Source organism: Schistocerca americana, chromosome 2 (assembly GCF_021461395.2).
Source record: "Schistocerca americana isolate TAMUIC-IGC-003095 chromosome 2, iqSchAmer2.1, whole genome shotgun sequence".
Classification (NCBI taxonomy): domain Eukaryota; kingdom Metazoa; phylum Arthropoda; class Insecta; order Orthoptera; family Acrididae; genus Schistocerca; species Schistocerca americana.
In genome coordinates, this window is record NC_060120.1 from 684,613,869 (window position 1) to 684,633,785 (window position 19,917).

A 19,917-nucleotide genomic window follows, 5' to 3' on the forward strand; every position below is an offset into this window, starting at 1 on the left:
AGCATCTGAGCCAACAGCTATACAAATACACTTTTCTTCTCTACCAGTTTCGGTTAAATAGCCACCTTCACAGGAGAAAAAGCTGTACAATGGTGAGTCATGAATAAATTATTAGCTGTAACAGCTACGGATAACGTTTTCTATTGGTATCAACAAGATAATTTTAGTTCATCGGAATTTATGGAGCAATTGTATGAGCGTTTGACTGGAAAGTATTCGTGACTCATCATTGTACAGCTTTTCCTCCTATCAATACGGTTATTTAACCGAAACTGATAGTGAGTAAAGGTGTATTTGCACAGCTGAGAGGTCAGAGACGAATTTCTTCAAATATTTGAAGTTGTAAACATAACTTATAAAATTTCTGATTGGTAGGAATACTCTGTACGGGCTCGAATCTCCCTAAATTTATCTTCTTTGTCTTTCCACGAGATATATGTATTAGGAAGCAGTATATTGGTCCATGAACCATGGACCTTGCCATTGATGGGAAGGCTCGCATGCCTCAGCGGTAATAAATAGCCGTACCGTAGGTGCAACCACAACGGAGGGATATCTGTTGAGAGGCCAGACAAACGTGTGGTTCCTGAAGAGGGACAGCAGTCTTTTCTGTAGCTGCAGGGGTGGCAGTTTGAATGAATGATTGAACTGGTCTTGTAACATCAACCAAAACGGCATTGCTGTGCTGGTACTGCGAAAGGCTGAAAGCAAGGGGAAAGTACAGTTGTAATTCATCCCGAGGGAATGCAGCTTTACTGTACGGTTGAATGATGATGGCGTCCTCTTTGGTAAAATAGTCCCCCATTCGGATCTCCGGGCGGGAATTACTCAGGAGGACGTCGTTATCAGGAAAAATAAAACTGGCGTTCTACGGATCGGAGCGTGGAAAGTCAGATCCCTTAATCGGGCAGGTAGGATAGAAAATTTAAAAAGGGAAATGAATAGGTTAAGGTTAGATATAGTGGGAATTAGTGAAGTTAGGTCACATAAGGAACAAGACTTATGGGTGAATACATGTGTACAAATACAAAGTCAAACAAGGGTAATGCGGGAGTGGGTTTAATAATGAATAAAAAAAATAGGAACGCGGATAAGCTACAACGAACAGCATAGTGAACGCATTATTGTAGCCAAGAAAGACACGAAGCCCACGCCTACCACAGCAGCACAAGTCTAAATGCCAACTAGCCCCGCAGATGACGAAGAGATTGATGAAATGTATGATGAGATAGAAGAAATTATTCAGATAGTTAAGGAAGACGAGAATTTTATTGTCAGACGACTGGAATTCGATTGTAGGGAAACGAAGAGAAGGAAAAGTAGCTGATGAATATGGGCTTGGGGTAAGGAATGAAAGAGGAAGCCACCAGACAGAATTTTGCACGGAGCATAACTTAATCATATCTAACACTTGGTTTAAGAATCATGAAAGAAGGTTGTATACGTGAAGGAGCCCTAGAGACACTAGTAGGTTTCAGATAGATTATATAACGGTAAGACAGATTTAGGACCCAGGTTTTAAGTTCTAGGACATTTCCAGAGAGCAGTTATGTACTCTGACCACAATCTATTGGTTATGAACTGTAGACGGAAACTGAAGAAACTACAGAAAGTTAAGAATTAAAGGAAATGGGACCTGGATAAATTGAAAGAACCAGAGGTTGCAGACAGTTTCAGACAGTATTAGGGAACGACTGACAAGAACAGGGGGAAAGAAATAAAGAAGAAGAAGAAGAATGGGTAGCTTTGAGAGATGAAATTGTTAAGGCAGCAGAGGAAGTAGGTAAAGAGACGAGGGTTAGTAGAAAACCTTGGGTAACAGGAGAGATACTGAATTTAATTGATGAAAGGAGAAAATATAAAAATGTATTAAATGAAGCAGGCGAAAAGGAATACAAACTTCTCCAAAATGAGATAGACCTGAAGGGCAAAATGGCTAAGCAGTGATGGTTAGAGGACAAATGCAAGTTAAAGAGACCTTTGGAAAAAAGAGAACCACTTGTATTAATATCAAGAACTCAGATGGAAAACCAGTCCTTAGCAAAGAAGGGAAAGCAGAAAGGTGGAAGGAGTGTATAGAGAGTCTATATAAAGGCGACGTACTTGAGGACAATATTGTGGAAACGGAAGAGGTCGAAGATGAAGATGAAATGGGAGATATGAAACTGCGTGAAGAATTTGACACAGCACTGAAAAACCTGTCGAAACAAGACAATATTCCATTAGAACTACTGACAGCCTTGGGAGAGCCAGCCATGACAAAACTCTTCCATCTGGTGAACAAGAGCTACGGGACAGGCGAAATACCTCCAGACTTTAAGAAAAATGTAATAATTCCAATCCCAAAGAAAGCAAGTGTTGACAGGTGTGATTGGCCATGTTGACTGGAATACTCTCTTTGAAATTAAAAAAGTGGCAGGGATAAAATACATGGAACGAAATGCTACTTACAATCTGTACAGAAAGCAGATTTCAGTTACAAGAGTCAAGCCGGCGGCTGTGGCCGAGCGGTTCTAGGCGCTTCAGTTCGGAACCGCGCTGTTGCTACGGTCGCAGGTTCGAATCCTGCCTCATGCATGGATGTGTGTGATGTCCTTAGGTTAGGTAGGTTTAAGTAATTCTAAGTCTAGAGGACTGATGACATCAGATGTTAAGTCCCATAGTGCTTAGAGCCATTTGTACCATTTTGAACAAGAGTAAAGGGGGATTGTAGGCTATGTTATTCAATTTGTACATTTAGCAAGCCGTAAAGGAAACAAAAGAAAAATTAGGAGTAGGAATTAAAATGCATGGAGAAGAAATAAAAAATTTGAGGTTTGCTGACGACATTGTAATTCTGTCAGAGACAGCAAAGGTCTTGGAAGAGCAGTTGAACGGAATGGACGGTGTCTTTAGAGGAGGATGTAAGATGAACAACAACAAAGAGAAAATGAGGATAATAGAACGTAGTCGAATTAAATCAAGTGATACTGAGGAAATTAGCTAGGAAATGAGACACTTAAGGTAATAAATGAGTTTTGCTATTTGAGGAGCAAGAGAACTGATGATGGTTGAAGTAGAGATGATATAAAATGCAGACTGGCTATGGCAAGGAAAGCGTTTCTGATGAAATTTTTTAACATCGAGTATAGATTTAAGTGTCAGGAAGTATTTTCTGAAAGTATTTGTATGGAGTGTAGCCATGTATGGAAATGAAACATGGAAGATAGCTAGTTTAGACAAGAAGAGATTAGCAGCTTTCGAAATCTGATGCTACAGAAGAATTCTGAGGATTAGATGGGTTGATCACATAACTAATGAGGAGCTAGTGAATAGTATTGGGGCGAAGAGGAATTTGTGGCGCAACTTGACTAGAAGAAGGGATCGGTTGGTACGGCATATTCTGAGGCATCAAGCGATCACCAGTTTAGTATTGGAGAGAAGCGTGGAGGGTAAAAATAGTAGAGGGAGACCAAGAGATGAATACACTAAGTAGATTCAGAAGGATGTAGGTTGCAGTAGTTATTCGGAGATGGTGAGGCTTGCACAGGATAGAGTAGTATGGAGAGCTGCATCAAACCAATCCCTGGACTGAAGACAACAACAACATATTGGTAGGTTCTAGAAACGTACGCTCTCAGAACTATAGCAGTTGACAATTCTGGGGAGCAGAATGTCCCTCTTGCTGTGTGTGCCACTGGAGCTGCTGACAATCTCCGTGCTAATTAAATGAACCTCTCCTTTTAATCTCTGTTTCTTCTACCAATCCTATCTGGTACGCATCGCATACTCAAGAGCAATTCTGAAATATCAGTGGAACGAGACTTTTGTAAGCTGCTTCATTGGTTGACTATTTCCTCAGTATTCTTCCAAAAAAATCTCAGTTTGGTATCTGCCGTAACTGCGATTAGATATTTTACGGAATTAGCTGCTTCCAGTACTTGTTCTAGAATCATATAATTATAATGAATCTTTCTGGCTATGTATGCGCAATATGTTGCATTTGTTAATCCTGGGCACCAATTGCTACTCCCTGCACAGAGCACCTATCTTCTGCAGGTCTTCCTGCATGGCACTACAATTTTCTAGCATTGTGACTTCTCTGTATACAAGAGTATTATCCACGAAAAGCCTCAAGGAACTTGTGATATTATCTACAACGGCCTCGGCTAATTGAATATACCGTGGAAAGTAACAGTCCTCCCTTGCGTCCTAAGATTTCGTTGATGACATACTGTATTTGTTAGACGCTGTTTAAACCAGTCATGCAGTTGGTCTGATATTCCGTAAGCTATTTTGCTCATTAGATGGCAGTACGGAATTTTATGTATGTGCTTTCGGAAGCTAAGGAACGCAGCATCTACCGGGGCGCCTATCTTTACTGCTTCTGGGTCTCGTGGGCGAACTGAGTGGGCTGGGTTTGATACGATCGTTGTTTCCGTAACCCGTATTGATTTCTACAGAGGATATTTTCGATCTCCACAATGTCATATTACGTAAGAGTAGGTAAATAAAGATGTTTTCGTACACTGCGTCGTGGTCTATTTACATCATATGGACTCTTGAATGCAAATAGTTCTGAAGAATGTTGACAGACATCGGGAACCTCTTAGAATTTCAGGGCGAAGGCGTTCAGTACACGTTTTCTGTATTGTCTGTCCTAAACGACTCCACATAATGATACAAATCGGAGGGCTGCGATGATTTACAGAATTGAGAGCTAAAATCGTGTAAGAGAGAAAGAAGAGAGAAATCGTCTAAAGTCGCGAAAGTTTTTCACGAAGGTCCGAGGAAGCAACGAACATCTCAAAAACGCTGCTTTCGAGAAAGCAATCTCACTAGAACTTGATAAACTCGGTCATATTTTACTGAGGGCTCCTCTTCGCGACCAAACAGAAGTTCAGTGCCACACAAAACTACAATACCAGTTGACAGAGCTTCATTTCACACTGGTCACTGGGCGTATTGACGCGGAGGAAACGCCTGAATCATCTTCCAGACTGCTTGCTTCTTACTGTAAAATATGTATCCGAATTTCTCGTGATTTGAAAGGCAACACTAAGATATTTTATCCCTTTTTACACAGCCAAATAAACGTCTCTTAACTTCCACACTTACATGGTAATAATAAAACGTCGGCCGTTACTGATGCTTCCCAGCAAGCCCATATCCACGTACTGCGGGCCAGCTGCACTACAACCAGTATGTTACGGGAGCTAAGTGCGTCCTGTGTTACAGGTTGAGGCGGCGAACAGTACAATTTTCCTATCTCCATCCTTGCTATTGGAGGTTGAGAGATTTTGATCGTTCACTTATGTAATAACATGGAACAAGTACGGCTTTGCGGTGTCATTAATTATACGACCAACGAAAACCAGTTATCGATGTTAGCTACTGATCAATCGTGTATACGGATGGTGTTAATCCCCTCAGCGCCAGTTAATGACTGAAGATGGTTCACAGAAACGCAGAAACTGGTAGACATACAATAAATGGCACCGCAAGGACGGCTGTAGATATCCAATTTTATTACATAAGAAAACTTTTCAATTGGACGCCTGAGAGTTGAGTCCACATGATGCTTGTGGACTGACCGACATCGGATAGCTTTCCACACAGGTAAAATCGCACATTCGCGGGCCGACACTGTACCTGGTGCCAACAACAAATTCTACACAGTTCAGAGGTTCACGGTGGCAACTGGCTAACAACATGACGTAGAGTACGGCAAGTCAGAAAGGGAAAGCCCTACTCTATGACAGGGTTAATCACCGACTTCTCTGATCGACTGAATGAAACAGCATTCACCCGATTTTCTTGCCTGCATAACCACGGTGTGCAGACAGATTCACAATCGCAGTAATGAGTGAAATACTGATGACACTGAGTGCACACTTCAGTTTCATATTCCTTACTTGATTATTACAGCAAACTAAATTTGGGGAAGGGTAGGGTAGGGAGAGGAGAAAACTCACTGTAACAACCACCCCAGAATGGATCCGCGCCTGCACAGATGATTAACAACGATGCAGCTGTTCCAGACGGCAGTGCACCAGCCTCTACAGTGACAAATACAACTATTTCATCGTCTCTGATTTATTGAACCATTGCAACACTTTTTTTAGTTGATGCCAGGAGAAGATTCCTTCGCCCGTCTTCTCTAAAGTAAATAGTTGACAAAAAAAAAAGAAAGAAAAATAGCAGTACACAAGTTATTTCTAACTAGTTAATTTGACAAATTAAAAGAGTTCTTCAATGGGTCTCTAACCTTAAAACGCGGCTTTTCTCTTGAACGCCAATGTGTGGCAGGCACCTTTCCTCTATCAAAGCTTCAGAGCTGAAGTTTCTTTCTGCTTGCGATATCAATAAGTATAGAAGGGAATACAAGCTATTATGTAAGCAGTTAAAACGTATGTCCCGCACTCGGTAGCTTGCAATATTTTTTTCCGTAGTTCGGTTTCTCCCATGTTTGAATAATTATGTGTACACACAGCTAAAAGCTGTTAACGCTGATTCGCGAGACGTTTCGATGGAAATTTTAAGCGTCTTGTATTAAGACAATACCAAACTGGAGGATTAGTCATACTGTGTCAAAATCAATGGTTCACAAATGGGCGACAGAGGGGTAGGTACTTCCTCGGGCCTGTTCTCCAGTAAGAAGTGTCAAATGGTGCGTGAAAAGCTCGAGGAGACGCCCTCCCACGCCACCCCTTCCATCACATTTTCTTTCTCTCTCTCTCTCTCTCTCTCTCTCTCTCTCTCTCTCTCTCTCTCTCTCTCTCTCCCCCCCTGCATATTCTTTTCATATAATGCTTGTGCAACACAAAAAAATTGAAGAAAGTAACGAAAGAGATACCTCCACTTACAAGTCTGGGAAAGCCAGTGTCTACATCAAGTGGATACATTCAGTTGCTAAGTAATGGGAGTGTAGTAATAACCAGTTTTTGAATTTCTTCAGTATCCGCGAATCCCGAACTTAAGAATTTCAGCTGTAACGCTGTCACATTTTTGTAATTCCTTAAAGCTGTTTTAACACTAACATTCTGAATGATAAGTTACGGCGTGACCAGCATAGTTGCTTTACAGTAACTTAACAGCTAACCTGACAACGAAGTTACACACAGTTGCTCGCCGCCTTTTTGGCAGTTAGAAACAAAACATTCATGACTGCAGCTGCCTTCATCCCGAAAACAAGGGGTGACATCCCGTACTTCGCACGAAACTGTAAGGATACCGTCGATGTTCTGTACTGAGCTATGCTTTCCTCCCTTGGTTCTGCTTCCCATCTGTGACTAAATCATACAGGTTGTATGCAGAGACTGAAATGAATGGACTGGATCACTGTAAATATCGCCGCAATGGCTGTACACTTTTTGTAAGCAATTTTCCAAAATACTGCAACTGCTCTTTTTTCAAAACATACTTATATTAGCGCCGCACAGAACTAGTCAGACAATATGAACTGAAGCTCCATATCACATCAAACGACACCATCATCGCTGAGCAGTTGAACAGAAAAAGAAAAATCCTCTCCGTTGTAGATGACAAATGATAAAAAATCTAGTAATACTGGTACTCGCAAAAGTTTTGTTAAGACGATGAAACACTAATATGGTGATAGCACCAACTTTACACCTTGCTGTCTCCATAAAGTGAGCCAGACAAAAAAACGTCGTACAGAATAATATTAACTTGCGACCTCACTAACAGCACGATTTAGTTTGATCGACATTATTTTAGCATTACATTTTGCTATACACTAATATTTGAACCATTACCCCTGAACACTGAAGAATTTATTCTAAATTGTGATATTCAGAAATGCTATATAGGGCACAAGACGACAGCGAAGAATGTGGTTGATGCATTGGGTCTGTGCTGCATAAATAAGGCTGTGTCTTTGTTTAAGACAGGTGTGGTCATTACAGTAATTGTGACTGCAGAAGCGTTCACGGCGGCGTCCTGCTTCTGCCGCGCCTCTAGAAAGCTTCGCCACAAACAACGCCCAACGTGGACGCCACCATCACGCCCAAAGATGGCTTCACGTACGGTAAAAGGGTTGCCTACTGGATGATGACATTTAACCAATAGGTATATGGTACTTAGAAAGAAATATGCTCCACTGGCAGAATCGAACTTTACAAGTTGCACTGAAAAACGGCGAACAGGAGCAGTTTGGAATCTGAGCTACATACAAAGTACTGAGCTATACACTAGTACTGGCGGAACAATTACAGCAAACAACTTGGCAGAATGTTCTCTTACCCCAGCTGCGACCTCCTCTGCCCAGAACGGTGCCCTCGTCTCTGTTGTAGAAGAATCTCTGAAATTTCTCCTGGCCACTGAGTTCCGGCGGTCTCCTGAAGCCTCCGATCTCGTAGCCGTCCGGACCGTCTTCGAAGTCGCGCAGCTGGTACGGCATTTTGGTTTGTTGCTGCATCATGGGCCGCGATGACATCTGCACTGGGGCTCGGAACAGGCACGCTCGCAAGTTCGGCACACCTCTACCTCACCGCTCCCTCGCCCTACGCTGACTGGAGCAAGAACCGTTGCGCATAGTCGCGGCACAGCCAGGTTGCGAGTCGCTGCCGCAGGGCAGCCAACTTAACCCGTGCGGGCAACGCTGGCGCGCTACCTTGCGTTTTTCCAGCCTCGGTCCAGGCGTTACTTCGATGTTGCTGAGTAGGAAGGCCTCCTTTTTGTTACTTTCTCTATGCAGGACGAGAGTTTCTGTTATTTGCAGCGAAATAGTGTAAAAATTCTGTTTGTCGCCTTCTTATGCCGATTGCTTACCTGTACGCTGTGAAATTTGAACCAAGCGCTGCGCGAGCCAACTGTCTTACTTAGCGAAGAACGGTCGTCTACCTCGCAATTGCATCAACAATTGCGTTTGCAGTTCGCCTTGGAAGACACTAAAAAAGCTGAATACCATTGCAGTATATCATATCCCGTGCGCCGTGGATGGTGGTCACTTTACGGTCAAAACAGGCAGTGGTCTCAGGTTTTGACGTAACGGCGCCTTACCCTAAATCGCGTATACCCGAAAAGTTTGCGTTACGACAGCTACCATGTCTGTCCTCGTATATTTATGAGAAACTATGTAAGTTAGTTGGATGATGTACAGACCTGCACTAATTTACAAGATGTGTTTAAGTGGAACATATAGGCATGTGGCTATCTTAATTGATGTTGTTCCATAGCTTAGTGGATGACTTGATAATGAGTTAAGCTCGAAACTAGTCATCATGTAATAAAGGAAAACTAATACTGTAATCTGGACAGCTCTCTGCAGTTCATTCCTTAATTTGGTCAACTGTATGAGTGACACGTACAATACCCTTATACAATTTTATGGCTTAAAGGGAGTTACATAAATGCCCCTCCGCATATTTCATGGAGCGTTCCTACTAACCAGTAGTGGAAGGGAACTTTGAACTTGCTTACTGACGCAAGTAGGTTTCCTTAGGTCATATTGATGCAGCGAAAAGATTAGCTAGTTAACCAATTTGTAACAATTTATTATTGAATTTATCAGCATTGCTCCTAATAAACTTGAGGAATGCGAACGTAAACAATTACCGTTGGTACATGCAAGTGCGAAAACTAAATCACAAGGCGGTAGGTTCAATGAAATCATTTATTAAATACTAGGCAAGGTAAACCGCAAAAGTTTGCGTATCTCGCATCATGTCGAGCGCAACTATCGCTAGACAAGTCATCGTCATCAAAAAGAAATCCCGCTTCAGTGCAAGCACGGAAAGGGGAAAAGTGATGCGCCAACGATACAAGAAATTAAAGAAGAGATCAGACGACTTGGCTTATACTACCTATGATTAGGGGAACAGCGCGCGCACGGTTTATGACTTTTGATCAACTAATAAAATGTTAATCCCAATGCCAAGCGTGTAATGTATTAGCTCGAGTTATAAATGCATCGAAATAGTTGCTGTAATTCAGTGGCAAGTATACATGTCTCTCAACGAAACGCTGATGCACGATAACGTTGAGATCCCATTCTCGAACATAAAGATGAATTTAGCATACTATACACACGAACAATTGTCCTCCTTCGACTACCAATGTGTCAGTACTACGGCTATTTGTAAACATATTACGCCGAATTCTATATGCACTCGCACCGTTGTCACATTCATCAACAGTATGATATACACACATCAAAAAAAGTTTTGCATCACCCCGGTTCCCAGAACTCCTTTCAGAGATTCCACTAAACCCGTCCAAAGATGTAAACAACCATGGATGAGCGGCGCCCATTACACGGTGGGGTTCCGACAGCCGATCAGTTCCAGTCATTCCTCCAGGAAGGAGGTACAAGGCTCGTGTTGTCTGTAGTTCAACCGCGCCTAGACGGTGAATGCCGCCGTTCGATCGCGTCCGCATTGTTACTTTGTGCCAGGAAGGGCTCTCAACCAGGGAAGTGTCCAGGCGTCTCGGAGTAAACCTAGGCGATGTTGTTCGGACATGGAGGAGATACGGAGAGACAGGAACTGTCGAGGACATGCCTCACTCAGGTCACTCAGGCCGCCCAAGGGCTACTACTGCAGTCTGCAGTGGATGACTGCTACGTACAGATTATGGCTCGGAGGAACCCTGACAGCAACGCCACCATGTTGAATAATGCTTTTCGTGCAGCCACAGCACATCGTGCTACGACTCAAACTGTGCGCAGAAGGCTGCATGATGCGCAACTTCACTCCGACGTTCATGGCGAGGTCCGTCTTCGCAACCACGACACCATACAGCGCGGTACAGATGGGCCCAACAACATGCCGCATGGACCGCTCAGGATTGGTATCACATTTTCTTCACCGATGAGTGTCGCATATGCCTTCAACCAGACAATGGTCGGAGACGTGTTTGGCGGCATCCCGGTCAGGATGAACGCCTTAGACACACTGTCCAGCGAGTGCACCAAGGTGGACGTTCCATGCTGTTTTGGGATGGCATTATGTGGGGTCTACGTACGCCGCTGATGGTCATGGAAGGCGCCGTAATGGCTGTACGATACGTGAATGCCACCCTCCGACTGATAGTGCAACCACATCGGCAGCATATTGGCAGGGCATTCGTCTTCATGGACCACAATTCGCGCCCCCATCGTGCAAATCTTGTGAATGACTTCCTTCAGGATAACGACATGGCTCGACTAGAGTGGCCACCATGTTCTCCAGACATGAACCCTATCGAACATGCCTGGGATAATGTGGAAAGGGCTGTTTATGGACGACTTGACCCACCAGCCACTCTGAGGGATCTACGCCGAATAACCGTTGAGGAGTGGGACAATCTCGGCCTTAATGAACTTGTGGATAGTATGCCTCGAGGAATACAGGCATCCATCAATGCAAGAGGACGTGCTACTGGGTATTAGAGGTACCGGTGTGTGCAGCAATCTGGACCACCACCTCTGCTGGTCTCGCTGTATGGTGGTACAACATACAATGTGTAGGTTCCACGAGCAATGAAAAGGGCGGAAATGATGTTTATGTTGATCTCTATTCCAATTTTCTGTACAGGTTCCGGAACTCTAGGAACCGAAGTGACGCAAAACTTTTTTTTGATGTTTGTAGATAGATGAAATATATTCTCAGTTGCGAATAGGAACAACTCACCTGCGTAACGGAATGACGACAGTGAAGATTTGTGCCGGCCCTGGCCTCCAAGCCGGACTTCCCATTTATTACGAGTGATTTTATTTGGTTGAAATGGCTTGAGCACTATGGGACTTAACATCTGAGGTCATCAGTCCCCTAGAACGTTTTTTTTTTTTTTTTTTTTTTTTTTTTTTTGGTCATCAGTCTACTGACTGGTTTGATGCGGCCCGCCACGAATTCCTTTCCTGTGCTAACCTCTTCATCTCAGAGTAGCACTTGCAACCTACGTCCTCAATTATTTGCTTGACGTATTCCAATCTCTGTCTTCCTCTACAGTTTTTGCCCTCTACAGCTCCTTCTAGTACCATGGAAGTCATTCCCTCATGTCTTCGCAGATGTCCTATCATCCTGTCCCTTCTCCTTATCAGTGTTTTCCACATATTCCTTTCCTCTCCGATTCTGCGCAGAACTTCCTCATTTCTTACCTTATCAGTCCACCTAATTTTCAACATTCGTCTATAGCACCACATCTCAAATGCTTCGATTCTCTTCTGTTCCGGTTTTCCCACCGTCCGTGTTTCACTACGATACAATGCTGTACTCCAGACGTACATCCTCAGAAATTTCTTCCTCAAATTAAGGCCGGTATTTGATATTAGTATACTTCTCTTGGCCAGAAATGCCTTTTTTGCCATAGCGAGTCTGCTTTTGATGTCCTCCTTGCTCCGTCCGTCATTGGTTATTTTACTGCCTAGGTAGCAGAATTCCTTAACTTCATTGACTTCGTGACCATCAATCCTGATGTTAAGTTTCTCGCTGTTCTCATTTCTACTACTTCTCATTACCTTCGTCTTTCTCCGATTTACTCTCAAACCATACTGTGTACTCATTAGACTGTTTATTCCGTTCAGCAGATCATTTAACTCTTCTTCACTTTCACTGAGGATAGCAATGTCATCAGCGAATCGTATCATTGATATCCTTTCACCTCGTATTTTAATTCCACTCCTGAACCTTTCTTTTATTTCCATCATTGCTTCCTCGATGTACAGATTGAAGAGTAGGGGCGAAAGGCTACAGCCTTGTCTTACACCCTTCTTAATACGAGCACTTCGTTCTTGATCGTTCACTCTTATTATTCCCTCTTGGTTGTTGTACATATTGTACGAGGGCAGTTCAATAAGTAATGCAACACATTTTTTTTTCTCGGCCAATTCTGGTTGAAAAAACCGGAAATTTCTTGTGGAATATTTTCAAACATTCCCGCTTCGTCTCGTATAGTTTCACTGACTTCCGACAGGTGGCAGCGCTGTACGGAGCTGTTAAAATGGCGTCTGTAACGGATGTGCGTTGCAAACAACGGTTTCTTTTGGCGGAAAACCAGGGCATCTCAGATATTCATAGGCGCTTGCAGAATGTCTACGGTGATCTGGCAGTGGACAAAAGCACGGTGAGGCGTTGGACAAAGCATGTGTCATCATCGCCGCAAGGTCAAGCAAGACTGTCTGATCTCCCGCGTGCGGGCCGGCCGTGCACAGCTGTGACTCCTGCAATGGCGGAGCATGCGAACACACTCGTTCGAGATGATCGACGGATCACCATCAAACAACTCTGTGCTCAAATTGACATCTCTGTTCGTAGTGCTGTCACAGTTGTTCACCAGTTGGGATATTCAAAGGTTTGTTCCCGCTGGGTCCCTCGTTGTCTAACCGAACACCATAAAGAGCAAAGGAGAACCATCTGTACGGAATTGCTTGCTCGTCATGTGGCTGAGGGTGACAATTTCTTGTCAAAGATTGTTACAGGCGATGAAACATGGGTTCATCACTTCGAACCTGAAACAAAACGGCAATCAATGGAGTGGCGCCACACCCACTCCCCTACCAAGAAAAAGTTTAAAGCCATACCCTCAGCCGGTAAAGTCATGGTTACAGTCTTCTGGGACGCTGAAGGGGTTATTCTGTTCGATGTCCTTCCCCATGGTAAAACGATCAACTCTGAAGTGTATTGTGCTACTCTTCAGAAATTGAAGAAACGACTTCAGCGTATTCGTAGGCACAAAAATCTGAACGAACTTCTCCTTCTTCATGACAACGCAAGACCTCACACAAGTCTTCGCACCCGAGAGGAGCTCACAAAACTTCAGTGGACTGTTCTTCCTCATGCACCCTACAGCCCCGATCTCGCACCGACGGATTTCCATATGTTTGGCCCAATGAAGGACGCAATCCGTGGGAGGCACTGCGCGGATGATATTGGCTCCGACATCGACCAGTGGAATGGTACCGTGCAGGCATACAGGCCCTCATTTCAAGGTGGCGTAAGGCTGTAGCATTGAATGGAGATTACGTTGAAAAATAGTGTTGTGTAGATAAAAGATTGGGGAATAACTTGGTGTATTTCAATGCTGAATGAAACAACCCCTGTTTCAGAAAAAAAAGTGTTGCATTACTTATTGAACTGCCCTCGTATATGACCCGTCTCTCCCTATAGCCTACCCCCACTTTTTTCAGAATCTCGAACAGCTTGCACCATTTTATATTGTCGAACGCTTTTTCCAGGTCGACAAATCCTATGAATGTGTCTTGATATTTCTTTAGCCTTGCTTCCATTATTAGCCGTAACGTCAGACTTGCCTCTCTCGTCCCTTTACTTTTCCTAAAGCCAAACTGATCGTCACCTAACGCATTCTCAATTTTCTTTTCCATTCTTCTGTATATTATTCTTGTCAGCAACCTGGATGCATGAGCTGTTAAGCTGATTGTGCGATAATTCTCGCACTTGTCAGCTCTTGGTGGCTTTATTTTATTTTTTTTGTTTTATTTATTTACTTTTTTTTACAGAGTGCTCTATCAACCCTTTTTTCCACGGAGGGGAGTCATGGAAGGGAGGGAAGGGAAGGAAGTGTGGGCAGGGGTCGTAGCCGGAGGCCTGGCCACAGTGTCCCACTCGCCCATCAAGGTGTTAGGAATGGCGAGGGAAAATCAGTGGGAAATTCCTTTTTCGACATTTTTAATTTGTATTTCCTTTATACCACACCGAAAATTCATGTATCTAGCACCACATCGTGCACCAAGTAAATAAAACAAATATTCGTACACGATGCAGAAGGGTGCGTCGCTACTCTCCTTACACTTCATCAACCAGGTATGCCTTCACGCATGTCGTACGCTATTTCGCCGATAATGGGACATGTCCTTGTCAGCCTAGTCAGTGAGTATCTTCTCCTACCTGTTGATGATCGAGCTGCGTGGAGGGTCGCGTAGGGCACTCCATAAGTAATAAGAAAAATATTGTCCACATTTTGCGTCCCGCACAATCTTGTAGTCACATTGTTGAATTCCAAAACTCCAATACGTCTTCAGCTCCGCCGTGAAATAAATATTGTACCGTGTGCCCACAGACCCACGTGACGGCGTTGGTTTTGGTGCGGGGGGGAAATACTGTTCATCCGGAAATAGCACAAGCCGAAGTGTGGTATGTGCCGGAGTCAATCGTAGAAAATACGACAGAATTTGTCGCACCAAGCGCCATACATCTTCTGCTGCGTTGCATCTGAAACAGTGATCGTCCGTGTACTTCGCAGTCTGCACACAGAGACGAATGCGCCATATTTATCTTGTGGAGGCGTCATCGGGTGATCTGTTTGCCGTTGACTACGATGTACGAGGTTGATCGGACGTCTGTATCCAGTGCAGCTGCGTGTATCGTCCGCCACACCCCCTTCTAACTAACATGAGGGTTTTTGGTTTCCATGACGTTTGGTGGGCGCCTCTGTTGAAGGACGCGATATACCTCCCGGGCCGTCGCCTGTTTCGTCGGTGGTACTGCGAAATGGACATAACTGTGTTCAATGTAAAAACACCCGAAGTAGTAGAAAGGTGGGGGTATGTCTTGCGTCGTCAGTGGGGGCGTAAGGGAGGACAGAGCTAAGGACTCCAGCAGCAAACCCGCCAAACTTTCCGAGTGGTGGCGCCACAGCTTGATGTGAGAGCTGACAAATAGGGCCACCGCTCAATCGTGGACATGGCCAAGGCCTCCTCTTTCTGGAGGAAGGTGTTATGGTGTAAAGTCAAGCGCCGGCACGCCAGTCGGGAACGATAGAGCGAGAGGGCAGTGACAAGACGTCAGCCAGTTACACGCTGACCGACCCCTCTCCAGGAAGACAACACAACGCGACTGCAGCGGCCTCTATGCGAAGCAGACATAAGCACCGCTCCCAACTGATCGTGGTCAGTTCTACGAGAAGCTTCAAGAGCAGCGACCTGAACAGAAGCGTAAGAGCTCACTTCTTTGCTCGTACATTCTACGTAGTTCAAACTTGGAATTGTTATACTGAAGAAACTCGATTATTTTGTCTGTCACCCTTTGCTTGCGACACATCTGTGTAATATTAAAAAAAAATGTGTGTGAAATCTTATGGGACTTCACTGCCAAGGTCATCAGTCCCTAAGCTTACACACTACTTAACTTAAAATATCCTACGGACAAACACACACGCACACACCCATGCCCGAGGGAGGACTCAACCCTCCGCCGGGACCAGCCGCACAGGTGTAATATTCAAAGTTAAGTATTGTCGTTTACTTTTCGTAATAAAACTCATTAATAAGACTTGTGAATTGTTAGTCTAGCGATTCGAGAAAGCAGGTTTCCTAGATACCCCATATTCGACGACTAGGCTGGATTCAACAGAAGAGTCAGCGAATGTTAACTGACTTTGAATAGCAAGCCAATACTGACGTAGGCTCCGAATGCCGCTAATAAACGTTGAGCTACCAATAACGGCATTGCAAGGACGCGCGCTGTGTGTGGGAGGAGCGATGCTAGGTAAACAATGACGAAGTGTGTCCTTTGAGGAATGTTGAGGGTCGGCAGACGAAGGGTGGGGATCTGGACCCGAATTTGTTGTAATAAGCGGAGGTAAGATAGGGCCGCAGTGCACCGTATATCGTCGTAAAACTCTACTTCGACACATTTGATAGTACCAGTAAGTTGTAGGGTCCCGATATACGCTTTAGTCAACCCGTCTGCTATGGCCATGGCGACCGATTTGGTGACGTTGGGAAAACTGCCTGCAACCACACGGTACGTGGCAAGAATATTCCAGCTGGTTACATCGTCATGATTGCGGAGCACGAGAGCCTGGTCGTCTGCATATGCTGTACGGCGAAATGTGACGTCACGTAAGGCGATCCGGTGAGGCATTGACGGAGCGGTTCCAGTGCCAGAGCGTAAGTAAGGTCGACAGGGGGCAGCCCTGACGCACCAATCTGAAAATCGAGAGGGACTGTATGGGACGCCCGTTAACGAGCACGTTGGAGGTCGCACCTCGGAGAGGGCGCATCACGACGTCTATGAATTTCTGTGGGTACTGCATGTGTTGGAGAACGGATGTCAGGCACATGTGATCCTCTCGACAGAAAGCTTGGCTAAAATCTAGTGACGCCAGCGCTCCCGGGGTGTGGCGTGCCCTCGCTAGGGCTATTACGTCACGATATCGACACAGTGCTGTAAGGATGTTACTGAAACCCTAAAGGGAAGCCCGACCAGGTCGGTCGTATACGGTTTGGTAATAGTCTAGTCAATACCTTCATGTCACAGCTGACGAATGTCAGCGGGCGGTAATGTTGTCTTCGAGTCCCACCTTTCGGTTTGTGAACCAGTATAATCATTCCTTCTACGAAGGCTGCGGCGGACGGCACTGAGGGGGACATAAGTTCCCATAGATGTCTGTCAATTTGGGGCACACCGAAAAGTTCTATAAACTTCCACGGGGAGCCCGTCAGGGCCAGGCTGCACCAGTACCTCGTAGCGTGGTGTGGCGACAGACGTTCACAGTGGTGATGGCCTATATCAGCGCCTCTCTTCGTAATTAATGTTCTCGAATGACGTGGTACATGGTGGGCCGTTCCGTTGCGAGTCTGTCTTGGGTTCGAGCTAGGACGATGGCCGTCGAGGTGTCAGCGCATATGGGCTACGATCTGTGTCTTCACATGCTATACTGTCCTCTGTCCTACTGGTGTGGGTGGCAAGGAGGGATATTTGCGAAGGACGGTGAAATAAAAATCAAGGGTCTGCCGCCTCCAAGAAGCGATCTCACCACCATACGTAATCAAGGTTCTCCATAGGGTCGGCTTGGCGCAGTTTAACATCCAAGTGATCGATGTAGGATACGTCGGGAGGCGGCGGACGCACGAACACTACGTATCGTCGATGGCCCGTCGACAATCCGGAGAAGCGAATGAGCAAGGTTTAACTTCCACGGATGTCGGCTGCGCCACACCCGTTGGCGACGAAGGGTGACGCCACATATGTAGACCTCGTGATCAGAAACGGCTACTGGCCACACCTCCGCTTCGCTCACTGTTGCTGCGAGAGAATGGGATAGATAAATCCTATCAATGTGGCTAGACGAGTGAATTTCCTCGGACATGTTCCCATGTATCTACCAGCTGGAGATCGCTGATGAATGTCTCAAGTTCGGGGCACGGTGAACGTCGTGGCAGTTGATTTTTAGGTACTCGGGTGCTATTGAAATCGCCCACTAATACCAAGTCATCGTCCCTGTCCTGAAAAAGTGGTGCTACTCCTTCCGCGAAGTAGAGCGATCCGTCGCGACGGCGGTTCGTTCCGGAAGGGGTGCACACATTGATAAACTGAACGCAGAGCACCGTTACGGTCATTCACTAGCGTCGGGGAGATATAGTACTTCGTCCGCCTGCTCCCTGAGCAGAACTGCGACTCCACTGTTAGTTGGAGAGGTGTAGGACACATGAGCCGTAAACCATACATACCCGGGAAATCGTCGAAGAAGCCTTCTTGGAGAAAGACAAGGTCAACATCTGCTGCATTGAGCATGTCTTGGAGGAGCATCTCCGTACGTAAAGGTAAAATTTTATCAGCTCCACACCTCTTTGGTGTTTTCAAAAGAGTTACCCCTTTTGGAAACACCGTATATTACCTTCTCCCCCTCACAGCCACCAGCAGCACAAACACGATGGCACAATCATCGCACTCAATGGAACTAGATACTTACACATAAATATTAATTTTTCACAATGAGATGTCACAGTGCGCGGAAGAACGCAAAACATTCAAATTAGGGGACAGTTCAACTTTACTTTATAAAACTCCCAAACTATGATTATCTTCTTCCACACTGCGCCACATTAACATTACGTTGTCTGTCAATCTAATGTACGACAGAACAGATATTTTATATATCTGAAAAAGAGGGTAGAGGCACGTCGACGTTTTTTCAGTGCGAATGCACAAATATCGCAAATATCGCCTGAAATCCTACGGAAATCAATATTTGCGAGTATACAGTTTAATGGACGAGGACGCTGCATGCAGAGTGTGATGATAAGTTAGAAATATGAGCCCTTCAGGAACCGTGTCCGGATGGCCGAAGCGATTAATACAACCGCTCATAAGAACCAATCAATCCGGGTTCGAGTCTCGCTCCGGCACAAATTTCCAATTTTCGCCATTGCATTACCACAATGCCATGTGCGGCTAGCCGTCACGATTTCCCATTCAGCCTTCCCTTTCCTTCGCCTTCTTACATTTCATGTTTACATGTGTTTACTAAAGTCATACACGAGATGCATGTGGGGTCTTGCCCACTCGTCTCGTATAGAATGCCTAAGGGATGCTGTGTTCTCTGAATGCTATACAATAATTCAAGCAAACAACATTAGTAGTTGTATTTCGTTAAAGAAGATTGACAATACTTAACTTTGTACTAACAGGTATTGCAAGCGATGGGTGACATTCAAACAGTAATCTTCTTCTCTATAGACAAAGTCCAAACAAGCAATTGATATGGATCACTAATAACTGTTCTCGTAGCACTTTCTGCTAGGCCGTGCTAATACTCCGCGAATACTGTCCACTAATGTCTGCCCGAGGCTGGCAGGAGCGGCGCTTATATTCACTCCCACTAGATGCCGCTCCTATTATGGTGCGTTCCTAATCAGGACACGATTGGCAGACGTCGTTCCACCGCCTTCTCTTTCCTTGCGTTCTACATCTTCGTTCCGGCGCTTGTTGTTACGCCAGAACAATGCATGTTGGCCAACTCTTCATCAGTAAACGTGTCCATAATGTTGTGTATGGTTGCAAACGTACAATTTACACTGCCTGAAAAACAAACCCGAGACAGAACCGAGCATTACTGGATGCAAATTTGAGGTCGAAGACAATTTTCTGTCTACTATTTTATGTCTGCTCCCTGTGTATTTTATTAATTTTACTATCATCGCCAACCCTTTGTTTTATGTTTTAACTTTCCGCAATTTTCCGCCGTTTTACAATT

General features: G+C 44.8%; 1 protein-coding gene across 2 annotated transcripts in view; it reads right to left on the reverse strand.

The window, feature by feature from the left end:
• The window catches only part of LOC124593233 (sodium/potassium-transporting ATPase subunit beta-2-like), a 319,478-nt gene that overhangs the window by 121,197 nt on the left and 178,364 nt on the right, over positions 1 to 19,917 (reverse strand). The window contains exon 1 of one of the 2 annotated variants that reach the window (XM_047131909.1): positions 8,245 to 8,534. The exons of the other annotated variant lie outside the window; for it this stretch is intronic. Coding sequence (XP_046987865.1) covers positions 8,245 to 8,437 — 193 coding nt within the window. The 5' untranslated portion in view covers positions 8,438 to 8,534. Of the gene's footprint in view, positions 1 to 8,244; positions 8,535 to 19,917 lie in introns of those variants that run through there. 2 annotated transcript variants of the gene reach the window in all.